This window comes from Strix uralensis, chromosome 1 (genome assembly GCF_047716275.1).
Source record: "Strix uralensis isolate ZFMK-TIS-50842 chromosome 1, bStrUra1, whole genome shotgun sequence".
Classification (NCBI taxonomy): domain Eukaryota; kingdom Metazoa; phylum Chordata; class Aves; order Strigiformes; family Strigidae; genus Strix; species Strix uralensis.
In genome coordinates, this window is record NC_133972.1 from 110,796,011 (window position 1) to 110,818,552 (window position 22,542).

A 22,542-nucleotide genomic window follows, 5' to 3' on the forward strand; every position below is an offset into this window, starting at 1 on the left:
TCTAGAGCATGATTATTTATTGTCCTTTTTAGGCAGTACAAAGGCAGCTTTACAAAAAGACAGCCAGTAGTCATTATCACAGTGAAATTTTGTTATAACCTAGTTCACTGTAAATTGAAGCCTGCAGGCAGGTGTAAACTGTAAGAGACAGACTGCTTTTCCAAATCACTCGGTTAGCAAGACAGATGCCTCACTACAACCTGAACACATTCCAGTACAGCCCCATAATCTGTCACTTTGACTACTTCCAGGACATATCCAGGAATAAGAACCTTAACCTTGGTTGGCAATTCTGCAACTGATGTGGCTGCTTAAACAGCTGAAAACAAAGCATTCCTCCTGCTTTACAGGAAAAGTAGATGAATACAACAAACCACAACTCTGATGTGATACAGAAGGGACAAAGATGCAATTCAGGACTGCTGGCCAGATAAAGAATAGTCTGTGTCATTTAAAGAAACATTTTTGGTATACAATGTTTTTTGTCAAGTGGAACTGTACACTTCCATCTCACCACCAAAGCAGTGGAGTGTTGGTGGAAAAGGAGCAATGTAGGACTTGGTAATTGATGACATTTTGTAAGAAAATTCAGACTTCTGATCCATAAGCCAGAAGGTAAGGTGTCTTAGTCCTTCAACTGAGAGACTTCATAGAGGTATGCACCAAGCATCTTCACCCCCTGGATGTAGTTGTACCTGGAAAGATAGCTTCTGTTAGCTTTGTCTTTGTTTGAGCTGTATTTCTACTAGTTGGGCATTTTGCAGTATCAGTCCTATGCAGACAAGAGATGTTATAGGCACTACTGTTGCAGGCAACAGGTACTACTCCCAACCTCCCTGGAATCTCCCCTGGCACAATAAGTGCCACCCTTAGGGTAAGGGAGAATAGCCAAGCTTGGAGACAAAAGTATAAAAACTGCTTCTGGTTTCAAGTGTATGAAGCTAGAAGCAGTAATTGGATCAAGATCCAGCTACAGACCAGTTACCCAGCCAGGCATCTTCTGCTAGGAAGAAATGGTACTTTGCCTTCTAGAAACTTAAAGAGCAGCAAAAGCCCAATTCTTCTTGGTCCTCTTCATAACACATGCCAAGACCCACAGTACAACTCAGGCTGGCACAGGGATAAATATTCTTACCTATTTAGCTTCTCATTTTGGGAGTGAGCACCATCATCTGCAGCTCCAACGGGAAGCAGCATGACGTTCTTGCCTGTTGCTTCTTGAAAAGTAAGGGTAACAGGAATGCTTCCTCCCTCCCTCGTCAGGTCTGGTTCAACTCCAAAAACTAGAACAAAGTGACACTCTAGTCAGTTTGGAGTTGTGTTTGTGTTTCCATCACAGATCTTTACTGCTGCTTAAGCAATCAAGTACCAACCACTTCTGTACCATGTGCTGACCAAATCTTGCTCTGTTTTAATCAGCCAGACTGCAGAGATTGCAGAATTGCAGCATTTGTCCCCAGATGTAGTGCTGGAGCACTGTCACTTTCAGAGTTCAGTTACACAAATAACACTTCATCTGAAAGCCTGTTTGTACTCCAACACGTAAGTCAGATTTGCCCTAGCATAACTGATAAAGAATGATGCGAGGATGACTAAACCTTGAGGACTTGGGCTAAGCAAGTGATCTGAACTACTGACAGTCTCAGCCTTATGCAAAAGCAACACCATACCCATGGACTTGTTCCAGTATAGTAGGAATGAACTTGATACCAAGTTTTTCCTTCCTATACCTCTAAGAATTGCACATGACATGCTTCCTTACTCAAGGAGTCAAACTTAAATAAATGCAGAACACTGAATATTCTGCAAACATGAACTCCTCAGTATTTCCTGAGGTGCAGGAACAAGAGTCCTCCCAATGCCAAGTAGAAAACTCACTGACCTGTCTTCATGGCCCTCCTACCAGCCATGTAGTGGGGATGGTTGAAGTCTGACACCCAGGGTTTTCCACCATGGCCTAAGTATACTCTGAATTTGTTGGGGCTCTGCAGCTCCACAAACTTTTTGCTCACATAGTCTTCAACCTATAAGAAAGATTGAACAGTCTTATCTACTGTTAGCATTTGTATGAACACTGGTTAAGACTGTATACTGAAAGTATCTTAGGGACTTGCAGGTCACTACTACTGTGCAGCAATACTTTTCCTATTACTATTATCTCACATTATTCTTAAGTACCTCTTCTCTGAAGTCAGAATATCTCCTTGAGGCAAGTTAACAGTACACTGTAGAACAGTTAGACAATACATCAAACTCTTATGCTTTTGAGTATGCACTTCTGTCAGTTCAAGTGCCCTGCAATTAAATTAGCATTTACTCCCAAGCCCTTTCTTTGAGTTAGATAAAAAAATTGAATAGCCAGGCCACAACAGTCCAGTGTGGGGCCGTACAGCGATTCCCTCAATTATCTGAGTTGAGGTGTAGAACAGGGAAGATGGTAGCAAAGTAAATAATTGGACCTGTTTTAGAAACTAGAAACACTTTTCCCCCAGGCATGGAGAAGACAAGTTTAGAGACACTAGTTGTTTTGAGACCCTCAATCCATCTCAACATACATGCTTTGTGACTTCTTCAGGAGTCATGTTTGGCACAAGCCGGATTGAGAACTTGCCGATCACTTTCCTAGGAATCACAGTCTTGGCTCCAGAGGCTGAGAATGCTCCTTCAATGCCATGGAGAGACAAGGAAGGGTATCTCCACCTATGCATAAGGATATCTCTCTGCAGAAGCAAAGGGAAAGATACAAGGTTACATGAGGTTAGACATCATTCCCCAAAGTAATAATTTCTTCAATCTAATGAAGACTTTGAAAGAAACAGTGCTTTCTCCATTGGACAAATGCAGCTCATGCAAGACCACTCAGTTAAACAGAAGCTGTTATTCCCATTAAGCACATATTTTGTTATAACAGCTGGATTTTCAGTGCCTTAGATTCACTAGCTCTAGTTTGGCTTTCTCCTAGTTCTGTGGAACTTACAAGACATGACCAGTCTGCTGACAAGGACACAAATACCATTTATAAGGTGCTCAAGCAGAGTGTGCAGGAAGTGCCTTGGAAGCTCTGCTCCCCATTGCCTCAAGACAGGCAGGTGCCTTCATCACCAAGTCACATGCTTATGAAGATCACAAGTTTTCTAAAAGCCTCACCACTGTGCAGACTGAGGCATACAGTGTGCTCCTGCTATTTATATCAGTTATATTAAACTGACTGAACTCCAGGTTGATTAGTGAGCACTACTGCCTTTTTTCAGATACACTTCTGCATTTCCTCCTCTTTGCCTTGGACACAGCTGTTCAGTACACTGGATACTGTAAATTGAAGACATTCATGTCCTCTACACAGCTACAGTATCTCAAACCTGAACTTCACTGCAGAGAAACAGAAGACTTCAAAGTTTTGTGGTCTTTATGTTAGCAGTTTGCTTTGTTCCAGGTACAACCTGCCTCTAATCTTCTCTCAAAAAATTTGACTGTCACAGTTCAAGTCTCTCAAACACACTGTTTCTCACTTTGAAATTACAGCCTTCTCCCCTATTTTTCTCCTTAGCCCCAAGGCCCTTTTTGCATGCAGCTTAGTTAGAACTCCCTTACTAAATTAAGCTAGGATTTCAGTCCAGCTAAGACTTAACAGCTTTAGTTCAGTATCATACATAGAGAGGATCTTGCCAGCTCCTCCTTATAATCAGGCTGTATTTCATCCATTACTTTATAGGACAAGACTAAACAAGGAAGTCTGCGTGCTCCCAGTTGATATAAATCTGAGCATATAAAGACAAGGTTAAGGATCTAGAATTACTTATACCTGAGTTGTCTGAAGTTTCCTCCTGACAGTACTAGGACAGAAGACAGACCTGCATGTGTAAACTTGTCTTTTACAACACTTGTTTCTGCTTTCTATGCTAAGAGATGTATTTACATCTAGGGTTTAATGCTTCGAAATTAGTCTGTAATACCTATACCTTGCAAGATTAAATGCTTTTAAAAGCATTCATTTGGAGAGCTCCCAGGATGAAGATTTGAGAAGTTCAGATATTACTTTATTGAACTTGAGCCTGTTCAAAGATCTGGGTGGCTGCCTAGTTTGTGGCTACAAAACAGTCCTTGCTTGCAGGTCTAAGAAGACGTTCAGTATGTCAACCTTAAGTTGATCACAGCTAGATCTCAACCTGTTTTCACACCAAATGAGAAGTCATCTCTATGAGCAACTACTTTATTTCTGATAACCCACTGAAGTTCCTGCATACATAGGAAATCAGATGCTTTGTGTAGATGTGGTATTTGACCTCTGGAAAAATGCTAGCAGTTCTTATCTAGCATTAGGAGAACAGCACTAGATAAAGTTCTGTCCCAGTTTGAAATGCTACTTAGACATAGACTAAGGAACAAATTTAAAGTTGTCTAGACTGCTTGCATTAATCACCCCTAGGTGATTTCCAAGCACCTAACACTTTGCAGAGGAACTGTTAGTGTTAAGTATGCAGTCAACTGTACAGTAGGTGAAATTATCTTCAAGGCAATTTCACCATTTTGAAGACATCAGATGAATTCTCTGCCTATTAAATTACTTGCTAACTACGCAAGTATCCACAGAAGCTTGTTTCTGTCTTCTACTAATATAAATAGCTTGAACTGACACAGGTAACCAGTGCAGAGGAGGAGTAAAGTACCTTTGTATCATGCAATAGTTTTCTTGCTCCTACATCTGTTGCATATTCTTCCAGGTCAAAATCAATCTTCTCATACAGTGCCAGCTCCTCATCAGTAACAGCTGCCACTGCTTCATTAATGCCTGGGATGAGGATTTTTCCTTTCTTGTCTACAAGAGAACCTGTAAACAAGAAGCACCTAATATTAGGATTCAACCAGAAGAAGGTGTCATTGCTGGGAACACTTTCCATGGGAAACAATTCTTGGCCTTTTGAAAACTCTAAGTGTAGTGAAATGAAAATCTGACCTCTACTTCCCAAGAGCCATTACCACTAAGCATGGGAGGCATTTACAGAATTTGCATCTATCCAACATGTGCACTTCCTCATGACAATATTTAATTCTTGTCCTGGGTTTCAGTGAGTGGCAGGGATTTTGGTAGCAGGGGAGTGGGCTACAGCAGTGGCCCCTGTGAGAAGCTTCTTGAAGCTCCCCTGGCTCCAAGTCAGACCCACCGCTGCACCAAGGCGGAGCCAGTTAGCTGCACCTCTGTGATAATGTATTTAAGGGGAACCTGGGAGGAGGAGTGGGAGTTGTGAGGAGCAGTTGTAACATCTATGCAAACACCAAGGACAGTGGAAGAAAGGAGTAGGAAGTGGAGGGAGATGCACCAGTGCAGAGCCCCCTGTATCCTATGGTGAGACAGCAGGGGCTGTCCCCCTGCCACCACCCATGGAGGTCTACAGTGGAGCAGATGCCCACCTGCAGCCTGTGGAGGGCCCCAGCCCAGAGCAGGTGACTGTGCCAGAAAAAGGTCAGGACCCTGTGGGGAGAAGCCACTGCTGTTGTAGTTCCGTGCTGGGAGGATTGCAACACACAGGAGTGACAGACACCGGAGCAGCTTGGGAAATGCTGCAACCCATGGGAGTGACTCATGTCAGAGAGTGTGTGGAAGACTGTCTCCCATGAGAGCGGAACCATGAGTGAGCAGGGGAAGAATGCAAGGAGTTCCCCCCACCCAGAGGAGGAAGTGGCAGGACTGACTGCACCCCCCATTCCCTGCCCCCTGTGCCTCTTGGAGGAAGAGACAGATATCAGGAGCAAAGCTGAGCTTAGGAAGAAGGGAGGGGTGGGGTAAGGTGTTTTTAAGATGTGGTAATGCTTCTCACTGTCCTACTCTAAGTGGTATTGTTACTGTCTGAAATTTATGGTTTTTTCCTTCCCCTAAATAATTTGTCTTTTGCCCATGACCATAATGGGTGAGTCATCCCTCCCTGTCCTTATCTCAGAGCCTTTTGCTTTATTTTCTCCTTCCCAGCACTGGGGGCAGGGGGGGAAGGGGCAGTGAGCAGTCACATGGTGCTCAGTTGCCCTCAGAGCTCAAACCACAATTCTACTGCTACACGTTTGGCTGGCTGTTTGATGGCAGTATTCTTAAGGAGATCACTATGGCATCCATAGAAGAGTTTGCAGAAGAGAGCAAGTTTAATTAACATACAAGTGTGCAGCAAGATTTTAGGGGAAGTTAAAGGAGGTAGACAGCTTCTTGGAAAGACCATCATATTTTTGTATCTAAGGCATCAGCCTTGCATACCTGGCAAGCACCATTTCACTGGTCATTGCTTTGCTAGTGTAAGCAGCCCTTAGGTACTCCCCTCACTGCAAACCCACTCACACTTTAATGGCTCTTACTCCCATTTCATATGCATTCAGTGAAACCTGAATTTTCTTACCCATTAGAGTAATGAGATCTGTCATGGCCTCATGTACTGAACCACCATAAACTCCAGAGTGAAGGTCTTTGTCACTACATTCCACCTGGTTTGAAGTGAATTAAGATTCAGGTTAATTTTAGCATGAAGATACCGTCAAATGCACAGAACAAACTTTTACTCTAGATTTCTTCTGCATGTATTTTGAGAATGCATCTGTTTTTAGAAACCACACCACTCAGTTGTAGTACATTAAAGCACATATGCTTCTTATTGCTCTGTGGAGTACAAGCCCTCAGTACTGACTGTCCCAACCTTGGGGACTTCAGTGGTGACATCTCTTCCTGCACTCAAGGAACTATCTGGATGAAGATATCTATGCCATGCAATAATCCTCCAGTGAAGATGCTGGTTTATCTTGCTTCATACATCTGAAAGCTATCCCTCTCAGCCAAGTATCATAGACAATAGTATAAGGAAGATATTTAGACAATTAGTAGAACTTCTACTTTGTCAGTTTCACCTTTTCTGAAGAAAAGCTATTGGCATGAAAAAGTTAGAGCTACCACTCTTCTCCAGTGGAAAATTCAGTTTAATACTGTTTTTGCAGTGTACTTCAGCACTTACCTCTATGAAGTAGTAGCAGATACCCCTCAAGCCATAGGTGATACAAGGCTTCTTCTTGCCTAGCCAGTAGTTGTCGGAAATGCAAACGTAATCCACACCTTTGAAGAAAGTATCTCGCTGAGCAAAAATCAGTTCATCAAGGCCTTCAGATCCTGATTCTTCCATACCCTCTAGGCAGAACTTAATATTAACTGGAAGGTCCTTTGAAAATGAAAAACAAGAACAGATCAATTATGGGAAAACATTGGACTCCTTCAACAATCAGTAATTTTCCTGTGTCATGTACAAAGCAGAAAAATGGACATGGGTGAATTAGTTCCATGACAGTGGAATTTGTTAATTATACACAGAGTATTACAAAGTTTGGACTGCACCTATGTTGATGACACTCACAGCACCCTTCATTTGATGGAATTCAAACTCTTCAAAAAAGTTCTAAGCTCTAGAACAACTTGTTCCTAATCCTCTTAACTGTGGGAACACAGCAGAAATCTGTTGCCAAAGGTAGGTCAGAAGGCTAGGAATACCACTATAGCCACAGAAATTGCATGCCACAGTAGAGAGTCAGAGCTACCCTGTCTATCCAGTCTACCATATTCTGTGCCTAGAGAGCACTTGAGAACTGGTAATTCTTCTCACAAGTAATAGTAACTTGTCTTGCAAGATACAGCTGACACTGAACTATTTCCAGTTGCACTTTTTCTTGAACAGAAACAGCAAAGCTCCCAGTTAAGTGTTACTAAGTTAATCTTTTCCTAGAGCTCAATGGCAGTGAGTATTAAGCTTTGCTAAAGGCCAAGCTAATCTGACATCCTTATATGAAAGTGATCACATCTGATTATTCCCCCTGCTCCAGATTCTTGCATATGTGTTTTCCTACCTACCCATTTTGTTAAAGCAAAAATGTTTAAAGTGCAATCCAAGCATCTGCAAGACTAACTTGTCAGCAAGTCAACTCAACCCTACTGGGACATCAGGGAATTTACAAGACTATTGCATCATTCCTCCAGTCAGCTGAATAAGCAGGCTTGCCTCACAAGGGTTTGCGGCTTGGATAACATTTATTGCTAGACTCAGCTAGAGTATGAAAAGAAGCAGGATACATTTTGGGCACATACTTGGTTGGTTTGTTGATAAGCCTCCAAGGCATTCAGCCAGGCAAGCACTGGACCTTTGTCATCTGTTGATCCTCGCCCATACAGCTTTCCTATAGAAACAAGATACAAATTAACCAGTGTGGAGAAAAATTAGGATAACACTTCAGTCATCTCTTGCCTGCAGAAAACATCTTTTTGGATAAGCTTTTTAGCTCTGCTTGTATTAACTTTCTGATTCTTCTAAAGTAGCAGTTTTACATCCCGCTTCATACACCCACACAAGTGGGACAGGTACAGGACTGAAACATTTCTCCCACTTAGAGCCACCCACCCCACCTCTTCCCTCAGCTGCTCCCTGGTTGGGAGTGGGACATAAGCCTGGAAATGATGTAACTGCCTTAGACTATGACATTCCCATATCCTTCACAACAATATAATTTTCTACAAACACAGTAGTAAGGTTATAGAAATAAGTTACCTCCTTTTAACAGAAGCCTATCCAGTATTAGCTTCAATAATTCTTTGTTTGAAGAGTAAGAATTTAGTAGCTAGTAACCAATCACTTCTTTGGATTCTCCAGATAAAAGTGAACCTTCCCAGAAAGGGCTTTAGTCAAAGACAAGTTTTATAGGCTACAGGGAAGTCCCTGGAAGTGTAGCACATGGGATCACAGCAGAGGCAGATATTACTGCAACTCAGAGCTCTGGCTACAACCCTGAAGCACTAGGTATAACCACAGTGACAGAACAGGCCAGACAGCTTGCAAGGGAAGCATTGGTAAATATGCCTCTTACACTACCAGGCTGCAGAGATAAACCACAGTCTAGCTCTTGCTATCAGATGAGATAAGCCAACCTAGTAACTTGGACTGTCCTGCTTATGACCAGGTGCTCAAGCAGAAGTACTAGTTATCACAGATAATTCTTTTCTTGGCAATGATTAACACTTATGCAACAAGAATGGTTAATATCCTTCTATTCATATAACCTTTGACACTCAAAACTGAGCAAAGGAAACAAGGAAGAGGCTGACAGTAACAGCTTTAAATAGAAAAAAGTTTTAGTCTCTTCTTGGCTACTGGCAATGTGTTGTTTCAACAGGAGTTACTGCATGATTTCTTCCTCCCAGTTTATGAGAGGGACACTTGTCTGGGCACTAGCTCCAGCTTGATTGTAGCACTGTACACAAACACAAGGCAAGCCAGGGAGGCTGCTGTACAACTGCCATCTTCAGGCATAAAGAAGCTGTGTTAAGTGTTTGTCTCCTGTAGTGGTTCCAAATCTCTGCAGTCTGACATGACCTTACAGACTGCAAGTTGTGAACAGCACAAGAAGCTAGTTCTAGAAAGTTTTCTGGCAACAAATTGTTACCATGGAAGGCAGCAGTTAAGACTTTGCTGTAGCTACAAGGAAGATAACATGCAAGTTATCAGAAAACAAAACAAGCTCTGAGAGCACCTGAGATTTTGCAGCTCTACTTGTTTACCATTTCCTCTCCTGCATATTTTATCAACATTATTAAACACCTATGTCTGTTCTTAACTCTCCTTCCCCCTTTCAATCAAGGGTACAACACAGTTGAGAAATACCATACTTGTTAAAGAAGTGCTCATCAGTTTGTGAAGTCCACCACTCTTACCTTCTCTTTCTACCAGTGTGAAGGGCTCACTATCCCAGCCATCCTCTAGTGCTGCTGGCTGAACATCCAGGTGACCATATACACACACTGTCTTTTTGCATGGATCTGAGCCAAGTGTCCCCAGAACAATTGGCGGTAGAGGGATCTCTGATCCATCAGGTAGCTAGAAAGGGGAAGCAAGAAGTTTTATTCGGATGTGGAATGTCAGAGCAGCACATTTTTATCAGGTGAATGTATGAATTACTTTTAACATTACAGCAGTTATGAGATTAGGGGCATAGAGCGCTAAACAAAACTAAGCTACTTAAACTGATTGCCAAAAGCAATGTGCCAGTGAAGGCATGACAGGACCATGCCAGTAAGTTTCCTGACCAGTTCCAGTAACAGTCAAAGTGTTCCAAGCCACTCAGAACTGTTAGCTTTAAACTAACAATCCTACATCAGATTTTAGCAGAGCAAGCTGTCCGCATGCCAAACTGCCATATCTAATGCTGACCTAAGCATAAGTGATAAACTCCATTCAATATTGCATTCTGCATTGCTTGTCACTGCACTTTCATCCTGTCCACAGTATACCCCTAGACAAAAATTTCCTGACAGTCGTACCACTGAGTATAACATGTGCCTACACCCAAACAAGGTCAGCGTAACCACTGTATTTCTCTATACCAGCCTATGCTGTTAAGCAAAGGGCAGGGTAGTGCTGATGAACTTTAGTTCAAGAGTTGAACTTGGCTTAGTCCTTTGGAATAACACATAAGCAATTATCACATGCTATTCTCAGTCAGCATGTATTCCCCTTCCAATGAACACATACTCCTAGACACTGTTCAGCAGATCAAGATCAGCTTAGACTTCTTGCTCATATGGGCTCCAAGCTCCAATTTTTTATCAACAGGTTACACAGAGCTGCAGCTGGCCAAGGGCTAAGTGATTAAAGCATTACTGCAAGAATTTACACTTACAGTAATCAGTACACAGCATAAACTGCTGTGGAGCAGTAAACCAAATTAGATCAGACAAGTTCACCAGTTGCTTTACATTGTCCTCCATTGATATAGCAGCAAAGTACATAATACAGTGACTAGTTTTGTCTATACTTAACATAAAAATAAAGTTCACTTTAATCCAGCTGCAACAGTTTTCTAAATAGAAATGTTACTTGCATAAACTCTGTAAAACCAGCTCTTGCCCCCAGAAAGTTACACTGATGAAAGGAACAAGTTCACCTGAATTAACTGAAACCCTTTGATGGGATTTTAGGCTGTAGGTGGTAGCAGAGCTAGAATTATCCTACAAATTCCCTTCCAAGAGGGCACATGAAGTCAGCTGCTTCCCTGCTGGGACCTATAGTGCTACAAATGAGTGCATTCCAGTCACCAAAAGCAAGAACTGCAGAGGGTCCCAATACACATAGATTTCACCCAGCAGTCATTAGCACCAATTACAATGACAATCTTCTAAAGCTAGCAAACACTCCAGTACAACAAGATTTTGAATGCCACTATCCAAATGCTGGTCTGAATTTTGGAATGGCTCTTATTCTGAAAGATGTAGTGACTAGGGTCTTCAAAGGAGAAGCACATCAAGTGGATGGATCCCTAGGATGAGATTATCATCATCATAAGCACATACATTTCTCAGGTGAAGAAAAGCAGTCCAGATAGCTAAAAATAAGGAGGGAACTCATCCTATTAAAGATCCTTCTGTATCTGGTAAGGGAGCAGTGTAATTTTGTGACAAATTTAACACTTTTGGAAGAGCCGAAAAGTCTTTTGGAAGACTTATTGAAACTTCAGCCAGTATCTTTAAAGTCTAAGGTCCAACACCAGTCTTCTGTTAAAAAAGTCTAACATTTTTGTTTGCAGGTGCTCTGTTCATTTTCAGTTAGAAAAGTATTAAAAATGTATTTAATATGCAGTTCAAAATGTAATACAACATGCTTAACTGATCTGGATCCCCAGATTTACTATAAACAAAGATTTTTAACAGGAAGCTCAAACTGTGTGGCGGGAAAGACATTATCCTACACCCCAACAGGCTACTGCCTTTCTAGGCCACCACTTACAAGACCCTTGTGTGGTGATCCTGACCAGAAGGCCATCAGACATCAAGGAATTAGTGATCCACATAGTTAGCCTGAGTATGCCCAAGCCTGTGCTGGACACAGCCTTGGGCTCCAGGATAAACTTATCCACTTGACTGTAGCTTGCAGGCACTTCCCACTTGGTACTGGCGATTACACCACCTGCATGTCCTTGGCTTTATCTAAAAGTGCAGCAAGAAGTTCTCATGTGAATATCCCCTTTGTTTGGCAGTGGAATCCAACAGCTTGAATGAAATGGGATAACATTTCCATGAATGGGATCTGAAAGCATGCTGCACACCAATTCGATGCCTGCTAAATGCTGCACAGCTTGGGGTTGCCAGTATCTGAAGGGACATAAGATTATCTATATCATCTTCTTTCTTTATAGTGGTAGCTCTAATAAACAGCATTTTAAATGATACTTTATGGAGGCTAAGTGCCTTTCTTACTGGGATCATAAGCCAGCAGCTCCTAGAGCAAAACACCTTGTCTTCTAAAGAGACTTTCTAAGCTGACAGCTGACTAAGCTGGAGATGCCTACATACCTTTTGTTTCCCAATGTCCATAAGTTGGGTTGTGCCTCCCAGTCGCTCAATGTCCTTCGCAGCAACCTCCATCATGCGTCTGATTTCAGCCCTCTTCTCTGGCCATGCTGACACACTCTGGATTGCCACCCATTGAGCCAGCCGCTGCAGAAAGACAGAAAAGCTAAAGGTTTTACTACACTTGAATTACGGCATGAGAGGCACTATACAAAAACATCACCTTGCAATCCAACTAATACTGTTTCAGTCTAGCTTAAACTTGAGGCAAATCAGCTCTGTTCTCTGCTCAGAGGAATACTCTAACCATTAATATATTACACTCAAAAGCTCTCTAAAACCTCATTTTCCTACAGCTGCCCCTCCAGTATAGCACAAAGTCTACAGATACATAAGGTAAGCTTAAGAGTATGACAGCTTGTGCATATTGTGCCTTTCTGGTTGCCATTCTTTAAGTATCCAGAGACAGCTAATGTCTTTCAGGCTTCTCAGAAAGGCTGCCTTAGCTTCTTCCCCTGCATGAGATCACTGAGAACAACTGGCAGAAGTCAAGTTGAATACTTGGCATAGTTCTTGCCTGAGTTTACAGTGCTATACCACTGATTCCTTCACAGGTGAAGGGGATTGCAATACAAGGCAAAATTACATAGCAGGTTAATCAGCAAAATACAGAAGGTAACCTCTCCCTCTGTACCCCAACATGAATAGTTTCATATGAGAAAGCTTTATTCCAGCCTTGTTTATATTTTTCCTCTCCCATCTCAAAAAGGGAGAGAGAGTATACACCTAGTTTGGCATTCAGGAACCAGTGTCAAACTTCTTGCACCTCTAAATAAATCACTGCTTGCACTACACAGTAACAGAGCATTTACTAATAAATGTACCATGCAGATTTAGGTCTGAACAGAACTATGCCTAAACTTAAGAAACAAAGTTTTCTGGCTTGACTCAGTCACACCTGCTGCCTGCTCCCCCCCTCCCCAGCTACATGGCATTACTCTATTATCAGGCATATTACATAGGTGTAACAAGCTTGAAGCTGACCACCTAACTTTTAACATCCCATAGCTGTCTGTGCTGCAGGACAAAACTCAGAGAACTTACCTGAATGTAGAGGTCTTGGTGTTCATCAATGTATTTAAAGAGGGTTTCAAGGGCAGACATTTTCTGACCAGAACAGTATTGCCGAAGATTCTGTGAAAGAAAATAATTTAGCCGTCACATGTTTAAGCAGCAACAGTCAGTAATCAAGTAGCTGCAGAAGACTTGCACCTTTCAGCTGCTAATGCCACACATCAAGCTGTGCTAGTATAAAACTTGAGGCTGCTCCCTCATGAAATCACAGTTAAGTGGATAAACAAAAGCATATTTAATCACAACACCAGTTTCTGCCTCTCCACCCAAAATAACTTTAGAAGGTAAACTGAGCAAGCTTGTCTATAGATATACTTCAGTCATGTACTTCACTTCACTGCAGAATTACAGGCAAAATGTTACTCAAGTAAAATGCAACTTCAAAGAGTAGATTTAATTACAAGAGTTCAACTGTGTGCCATAGGCTTGAATGCTAGTAGCTAGGTCCAAGAAAGCACCACACTGTACTCTACAAAGGAGGTTAAAAGCAGGCAACTTAAGAACCGTGTTTTCTTCAGCTTTAAAGTCCCAAGCTGCCACTCAGCTTTCCCAAAGAAGGTCAGAGTAAAGCCACAGGAACAGAAACCAGCCCCAGTAGGCCATGAGCAAGCAGTCAGTGACCAGTTCAGTGGTACCACTTCCTTGTTTTCTTTTGGTTTCAACTGAAGTTCATGTGAGAAAATCTAAGACATCTCCCCCCCTCAGTTTTCTGTCCTTACCAGTCCAAAGTCCATATTAAAAAGACATACTGTCCACTCAACCAACTAGCTTAAACTTAGGTCTCAAGTTAGAACTAGAGATAAAGCACCTCCTCTAAGCCAGGAAAATAATGAGCTTTACAAATACACCTTTAAAATCCAAGTGCCTGAACCATGAGAAAAACTCCAGTGTCCATGTAATAGACTGAACAAACATGTTTAGCAGCAGCAACTGCTGTGATTCAGTATTTTGTTTAGTCAGCTTTATGCCAGATCCTTTAAACCCTTCTTCCACTTCTATGTGGAAGTCACAAGACAAGTATGATAGTTGTTAAAACATCTGTTTCTCTTAGGATTTCTTGAACAGCTGACTACATAGTCAAAATGAATACTTTCAAGCTGCAGGTTATCCCACACAGCATACCACAATAAGCACATCCTACCACAACAAATCTACAAAAATCTCACAGAACACCTTCTCTTTCAAGCAGGGTTGTACTTACACAGATCATTGATGCCCGACATACAAAACCCCTTTCACTCACTGGAGATGGCTTCTATTTAATTTACAGCATCCATCAAGTTTAAATTTGGTTAATGAGTTTTAAGCACCAATGAGAATAACCCCAAACTGCCAGACAGCTCAAGCATTCCCTTCAGTAGTCATCAATGGTGAAAACTGAACACCTTCAAAAGGACTATATAGATATAACCAAGTTAAAGCTATGCTTCTCACTGAAGCCTGGTTTCCTGAACAAAGCCACCATCCTCACATACCGTTAGAGCTCAGGCATGATTCATCTGGAGCTTTTCAGAGGAACCAGCACACAGGCATCAGTCCAGTGCAACTGACCCTCCCCTTCACTCAACCAGTTCCTATAGCAACATCAGGGCTCCAGCTTCAGAACACTGACAAAAAATACAACATATTACATAGAAGCTGATATTCTGCCCAACACAAACAACATCTGAACTATTTGCTAAGTCAGGGACTACTTCAACTATCACCTTAAATATAGTTAAACACTCTTAGAAATTAGAGGTGCATTGAATCACTCAAGTCTCACTGTAGAGCTGCAAAAAAAGTCTCCCCCAAAAAGCTTCAAACTTGGAAAAGCAAATGTTGCTTACTGTACAGCACAAGACTGGATACGACTTACCCTCCCCTCTTAAAAAGCAGTGCTAGAATTTCCTGTAGGCCCCTCAAACTGGAGAATGTAACCATCCTTGACTGTATGGAAAAGGCTCTGCCATGTCACAGCACTCTAACAGTTGCATTATGAAATAAGATAACCCAAAGGACTACCAGTGCAGTATGACAACTTCACCCTCCTTAACCCCAGTCAAGATCCATACCCCAGACGAGAGCATTTAATCAAGTCAGGAGAGGCCTGCAGCCATTACAGAGCACTCACAGCCCTCCACAAGCTGCTCCAAGTAGTGCCATACAACCCCATGCCCACATTACAGGCCCTGCTCTTCGGGGCTTGACTTAAAGGCCAAATTAGGGACAAGGTTTTGCAGCAAAAGAGGAAGTTCACCGCGGCCCCCAGCTCTGTGACCGCAGCGGCATGCCTCAGCGCGGGAAGGGACACGCCGCAGGTTTCCGAAGGGCAGGGGGAGGCTCACGGGGAGGGCGCACAGGTGTGGGGAAGGGTGAACAGGGGCAGCCTCCCTCTGAGGAGCAGCCGCAGCCCTGTCGCGCCGCGGGAGAGCCGGCCGGGCCGAGACAAGGGGCCGGGCAGGCGCTTCCTACCGCGGGACACCGGGCGAGGCCTGGCGGAGACGCCACGCACCCGGCACCCGCCGGCGCCTCCCCGCCAGGCCGCGGCGCGGAGGGAGCCGCCGGCAGGGCCGCGGAAAGGCCAGGCGCGGCCCGGCACGCCGCACCACCGCGCCACAACGCGAAGAGGGCGGGACAGGGCCCGACCAGGCCGCCGCCGCCGCCTCCCGCCCCGCCGCCACTCACTCTCCCCGCGCCGTCCCGGCTCCCTGTCACAAGGGACGGCGGCAGCCGCGGAGCTTTAAATACCCCCGCGCCGGCCCCGCCCCCTCGGCGCACGCGGCGGTGGCCAATCCGCGGCCAGGAGAGGGGCGGCCCGGCGGCCTGGCGCAGCCCCGGGGCGGGGCTTGCTGGGAGACGGGGCGGGGCCGCGGCGCGGCCCTTCCTGCCGGGGCGGGGCTCTCTAGCGCCCCCCCAGCGGCCGCGCCCAGCTACGGCCCCCCGGTGGGGGCGGGTGTCAGCGGCGCTCTGCCCTGCGGCGGGGGGACATCCCCCCCGATAACCGAGTGCTGGTGTCCCTCCCGCTCCCTAGTGCAACGGGATGAGCAAGGGCATAAACAATACAAGAGAAATATGTGAAATCATGTGGGACATCATAAGGGGGAATGTAACTGGGAGAAATTTGGGAGATCTTGGCCAGCGCCTGGCTGGACCACTGAATCATTCCAACCAAAGATAGGAGTGTCCTTCTGACTTTTTTAGGTTTGTGGTTTAGATAGATTTAGATTGATTTGCATGTGGTTTAGACAGATCAGAAAAGGAAAGTGTAATATGAACAGTAAGATGCAGAAGTGAAGTAAGATCACCTAGTGAAGAGTTTCCTTAACTTCCAACAACGGCAGAAAAGCATAAAGTCATTCCAAGTGCAGAAAAATAAAAGTTCGGGTAAGGCTTGCTATTACCCTGTGCCTGACCTAAATGAAGCAAGACCTTATAAGATGGGAACTGCTGAAGCTTTTTCTGTTCATGAGCAATTGAATAGCTCTGATACATATAGCTGTTAACCATGTATGGATGTAATAATTTGGTCACTCATATTGTTTTATAGACATTCTTAAAAAAACAGTAAAAATGGTGGTTGGCCTCAGGCTGCAGTAAAAGCATGTTACCTGAATTACTGAGGGAGGTTCACCACTCAAACATATTGGGCACTGTGGTCCTCAATGCCACAAAGATTAGGAAATGCGCTGATAAAATTTGCTGAGGGCATGAGGCCAGGCGATGGAGCTAGGACAGAGAAGGAAAATGGAACAACACGATGACCCTGAGAATCACAGAAATAAAACCAGGATGAAATTCAGTAACTGAGAGCTCATGGGCTGGACACGAGTGAGAAGGAGCATACTAGCTGGTCATGAGAGATCCATGAGCTACCAGGAAAGAACGACATAATTTGGGAACTTGACGGGTGGTGCCTGAGGGGCGAGGTAAGTGCTAGGACCTTGCACAAGGCTGTGGTGAGTGTTGTCCTACGTGGATCTGCTCCAGTCACCCATGTATGATGAGCTGAAACCACAGCAGCAGATCTCTGGAGGGCCAGTCGGATGGTCAAAGAAATGAAGAATCTCTGAGCATATGAATTTGGCTTAAGTAACCTACAGAAAAAACTGAGAAAAGACATGGTTGCAAGCACACATTTTGCTGGGGTTGATGGACAAGGGGGAGGAAAATAGTTACTGACAGTGGCTCTAAGGGCCTGAAGGCATCCCTTCCTCTGCAGGTTTGGCTGCCCTGGGCTGCCTGGTGCCAGCCAGGGATGGAGCAGTGAGGGCTGCCTTGTCCCACTGGTGATGGTGGGGAGAGGCTCGCAGGCCCGTGGGAGCTGCTTTTGTCTGAGATCCCACCCTCTCACAGCCCTGCCTGCCCTGGCCATGAGCCATGTTGAGCTGGGGATTCACAGGCTGATGCTTGGCCCAGCCTCAGCCTGTCCCCAGGGAGGTGCCCAGTGCCCAGGGCTGGAGCTGTCCCAGTGCCCCCCAGCTGCCTGGCTCCTGGCTGGGGACTGGGATGAGTTCTGGTTGCCAGGCCCTGCCCTGACAGACCCCATAGGGACACCCCACCTGGGGAGCCTGCAGCATCACGACACCTGTCACCCCTCTGTGTATGTGGAAGAGCCAAATCTAATGCACATGGACAAATGGAGCTTAGAAATTGGAATAAAGTTTCTATCCACGCTTGTATTAGGAAAAAACTTGCTCGGGAACAATAGGAAAGAAAAAGATTTTTTTTTAAAAAAAGCAAAAGAAACTTCTTCTAACAAGCAGGTTGTTGCATTTATAAAAGGTGTTATGTGACATGACACAGCATGATTCCTGATGGCCTTTTTCCATTCCTTAGTTCCTATATGGAAGTAATTTTTGGTACTTTTTTCCCACATCCAAAACAAACCCCACAAACCAAAAATACAAATCAAGGACACAAGCTGAAAAAAAAAAAAAAAAGCATTAGGGAATCATACAGTAAAAATATTGTGTACTGTATTATCAGAGCTTTCTGCAAGCCTATGTTGATCTAAAATCCACAAAGGTTTATGTGAAGAACAAACATGGAAACCACACAGTACCTTACCCAAGTGAAAACAACAGTGAGTTTTTTTGAAAGATAACAGACTCAATTATCAGCTTTGAGGGCCTTGTAAATTGTCTTTAAGGAAATGCAGTTTTGTTTTACAAGGCTGGTAATTTGGAGGTGAAAAGAATATATGCATACATCAAAATCCTTTGGGAACAGAGGAGAAAGGAAGGGTAGGAAAAAGACTCATTTATCAGAAATGTTTTAGGGACAGAGGGTGACAAAGCAAGGTATTTTATAAAGAAAATGTAAGAATGCTTGGCCTTCTCTGGTCCAGGGGAGGTATCTAAACATCTAAGATGCTCTACTTCTTTTTTTTAATATGTCTTCTTTGAAATGGTTTTGCTCTAAAGAAATTGTTTGTAGATACTTGTGCCACTGCTTTTGAATCGCAGGGGTGTAGCGTGTATGAGGCAGCTGACGCAATAGCAGCTGAGTAGATGAGGGGCCTGAAACCCAAGCACTGGTCTGAGGAGAGGACAACTCTGTGAATCAGCTTTACGGGATGGCTGCCACTGAGAGCTGTGGGCTGTGGGAGGCCAACAGAAATACCACTGCCTTCATAGCTGTGGCTGTTCTCACTGAAAAATTCCACGCAAAACCATGAAATGGGATAGAAAGCTTCTACAGATGCTACAGTAAATGTACAAAGTCTCACTATCAGTTCTTTTGAAATTAATTTCAAGCGGTGTTGTGTCCCTATATGCAGGTGTATGGTATCTAAAAATCTCACATTGCACAATTTCTTTGTCCTTTCTCCTGAGTGACATAAATACACAACAGTTAGTTTACTGCACTTCTGATGGGAAAAAATGAAAAAACATAAAAAGCTGTAAATTAGTTGTCTTCAGCCTCATTATTGTATCTTGCCATTTCCTGCTTCATCTTCCCCTTTTCCTCTTTATTTTGTGTAGTTCTGCTTAGGTGGGTCAGAAGCCCACTTTCTAAACATCGGGCACTCATACTACATTAGGTGGGCTGCTAGACTGGAAGGAAAGATTATGTATACAGATTTGCAGAACAATGCAGCTTTGTTTGATTTATTTGCTTTCCTGCTCACAAGAGTTTTTGGACTGTTGACAGTAAATTTCAAGCACTAGCATAGGCAGGTTGCAATTAATGTTTAAGGAATTCCTCACTGATTGTTTGAATCCCTTCTAAACTAAAGTGTGTCCTATTTATATCACACCCATGTACATGCACCTTATGGACGTTTTGACTTCATTAACATTGCTTGCCTTAAATACACAATCTGAGTAATGACTTCAAAGCTTCAATATAACATTTTTTTGCAGGGTCTTCCTTCCTTTCTTACTTTCAAATGCACAAGAAGGCAAAGTGTGTTAACTTCTGCAGATTGCACACAAGTGTGCAGTCAAGCTGGCATGTCCAGGGGATCCACTGAGGTTTGGATTCTCTGTTTTTCCCAGGTGCTTCACAAGGTAGGTGGGTGTTTCATACAAACAACCTGCATCACAGGCCTCATGAAATCAACTTAAGGTCCCAGAGCACCTTATGAAGTAAAAGAGCTTTGAAAGGTACATGTTAACCCTCTTCTTTTAGGACCGTGATCCTTGGGAATACCTCAGTACCACTGTGTTAAAAAACTATACTTCTCTTCCACTCTTCTGGAGCCTGAAAGCCATTAAGATGTCACCAGGCTTTGTTATTGAATACACATAACTAGCTTGATCTGTAAGATTTATGTTTATTAACACCTTATACTAACCCTTGATGGGTTTTGTGCACATTAATGTGCACATTAACATGTAGACTCTGTGGGATGAAGTCCATAGCCATCTGAGACACTTCAGGTTTTCTTCCAAATTATTTCCTTCTCTCCTTCTGATACAAGAGAGAGATTAGAGATATTGAAAAACTGGAACAAATTAGATGTGTACACACTGGATTGACTGGTGGCAGCAGGCCACCAGGGTGGTTAGGTGAGCTGGAGAACAAGATGAATGGAAATGGCTAAGAGAGATGGGTTTGTTCAGTCTGAAGATGAGAAGGCCAAGTGGTATCAAATGGCTGTCTACTATTAATTAAAGGAAGAGTATAGAGAAGAAGACAGATCACCCTCAGAGGTACACAGCAAAATGACAAGAGGCAATGATCACAAGTTTCAGCAAGAGAAATGCTGAGTAGATATAAGGAAAAAAATTGTCAGGGTGGAAGTGGCTGAGCACTGGAACAAGTTGTCCAAGAGGCTGTGGAGTTTCCACCCATGGAGATATTCACCAGGGAGCAGCGGGGCTTGGCTGGGCCTGGCTGAGGTGACCCAGCAAGGGCGACCCAGCACAGGGGCGCAGTCCCTCAGCATCTGAACGTGGCAGGCAGAGCTGGGGGTGGATGACAGGGTCCATCAACAGCCCTAGACGTGGCAAGCAATGAGCCAGGTCCAGGGTCCAGCCAGAGCCCTGTCAGGAGCAAAAGGAGATGGAGCCAAAGACTGGGCTGGAGGCAAAGGTGCAACATGGGTCCAAAGCCCATGCAGGGGACAGGGACCGTACTGAAAACAAACAACAGTGCTCTGAAGCACTGCCAACCCTGCCCATCCCTGCCCACCATCAGGGCTCCAACCACCACCCCGCCCTTGGCCAGGACCCCATCTCAGACCTCGAGAGCTGGCAGCCCCTGCCCCAGCAGGGCTGGTCTCCAGCTTCCCATGGCCCTGCCCTGCCCTGCCCAGCCATGGGTCCCCCAAGCCCAGCCCACCCCTGGGCCCACCTCCTGGCTTCGTCTCAGCCCATCCAGAGGGGTGGTGGGACAGGCCCTGCCTGGGGAGAACATGCCCTGCTAGACCACCTGGGGAGTCCCCACTGCTCCTGGTCCTGGCCCTATAGGAAGCCCCTGGCCCACCTGGTGCTCTGACAGTGGGGTCACCAAGAGACAACCTATCTACATACACAGGTCTAAGGTCCATGCAGGAGGCAGGGCCAGAGCTTTGGGCAGGGTGCTGGACTGGGTGATCTCCAAAAATCCCTCCCAACTAAAATTAATCTGTTATTCCAAGAATCTACAGTCTGACCAGGCTTGAGCAAAGTGCCTTAGAAGGCTTGGAAGAGTAATCAGTCAAAATTTATTTTGTTCTTCCAAAGTAACTGTTGCTCTGACACTGGCTGGACATCAGTCTGCTGGTGGGAAGCAGTGAGTGATTGCCTTTGCATCGCTTGTTTGGGGTTGTGGGTTTTTTCCTTCACATATTAAACTGTCTTCATTGACCTGCAAATTTTTTTCTCACTTTTACTCTTCTGATTCTCTCTCACATCCTGCCAGAGTGGAGGTATCAAGTGACTGGCTTAGATGTTAGCCGGGATCAACCCACCAAACATTGAAATAGATTACCTGGGGAAATTGTGGTCTTCCCAATGTTGGAAGTATTGTAAAAGTCTTTAGCACAAATTAGACAAGAAACCATCAGCATAAGATAGATCTAATTAAGCCTGTCTTGCGTGTGGGGATGAATTAAATGAGCTCTTGAGGTCCCGTTGCATCATATTTTTCTATCTTTCAGTCTCTGTCTAGAGGTCTTCTGAGATCAGTGACAGTGGATCAGTTCACCTTTTCCACCTGTTTTGCAGCCATTAGCAGTAGAAGCTGTCTGAGGCAAGGAAGAGGAGATCTGAAACACAGTTCTGGCATTTAGGAGCTTCAAGAAAAACTCCTCATTTTACCAGACTTTGGATAAAACTCTTCCCAGGAGTTTATAAGAGGGCAGTTTTCCTTTGTCAGATTTTTCTTCTCTCAATTTTAATGATTTTTTTTTCCAGAACATCATTCTTTTCATTAAGGCTTTACTTTTCTTCCCCATTATTTTAGACAGATGCTACGCTCATGATGGCCACAGTTCTGAAATAAGGCATGTGGAAGCAGTTTACTTTTCCGTGCAGAACCTTGTTGCAGGATAGAGGCCTGTCTAACTAAGCTTGGTTCTTGCTCTGCTAGCCATTTGTCAGTGAAAAGATGACTATGCTTTCTGTGTGACTACTTCTCTCTCTGCC

The 22,542-nt window shown here is 44.1% G+C and overlaps 1 protein-coding gene across 2 annotated transcripts; it reads right to left on the reverse strand.

Annotated features, from left to right (window-relative positions):
* CNDP2 (carnosine dipeptidase 2) lies at positions 1-16,213 on the reverse strand. 2 transcript variants are annotated; one of them, XM_074877198.1, is made up of 12 exons: positions 16,154-16,213; positions 13,457-13,546; positions 12,356-12,499; positions 9,722-9,884; positions 8,105-8,193; positions 6,987-7,187; positions 6,381-6,465; positions 4,668-4,828; positions 2,556-2,720; positions 1,883-2,024; positions 1,136-1,283; positions 1-695 (listed from the first exon to the last, which is right to left on the reverse strand). In XM_074877198.1, the coding sequence occupies exons 2-12, from the start codon at positions 13,514-13,516 to the stop codon at positions 626-628; spliced, it is 1,428 nt and encodes a 475-aa protein (XP_074733299.1). In that variant the 5' UTR covers positions 13,517-13,546; positions 16,154-16,213; the 3' UTR covers positions 1-625. The 2 variants fall into 2 exon arrangements, with proteins under 2 accessions (XP_074733299.1, XP_074733307.1); XM_074877206.1 differs by lacking the exon at positions 16,154-16,213 and adding an exon at positions 14,962-15,175.
* Positions 16,214-22,542: the final 6,329 nt, after the last annotated feature.

Bases quoted from the DNA above. Each gene is read 5' to 3' on its own strand.
- CNDP2 (XM_074877198.1), bottom strand. From the start codon at position 13,516: ATGTCTGCCCTTGAAACCCTCTTTAAATACATTGATGAACACCAAGAC. The intron at 4,829-6,380 runs GTAAGAAAATTC...TCTTGTTTACAG, and splicing joins AGATCTCATTACTCTAATGG to GTTCTCTTGTAGACAAGAAA. The intron at 1,284-1,882 runs GTCAGTGAGTTT...ACTTTGTTCTAG, and splicing joins TAGGAGGGCCATGAAGACAG to TTTTTGGAGTTGAACCAGAC.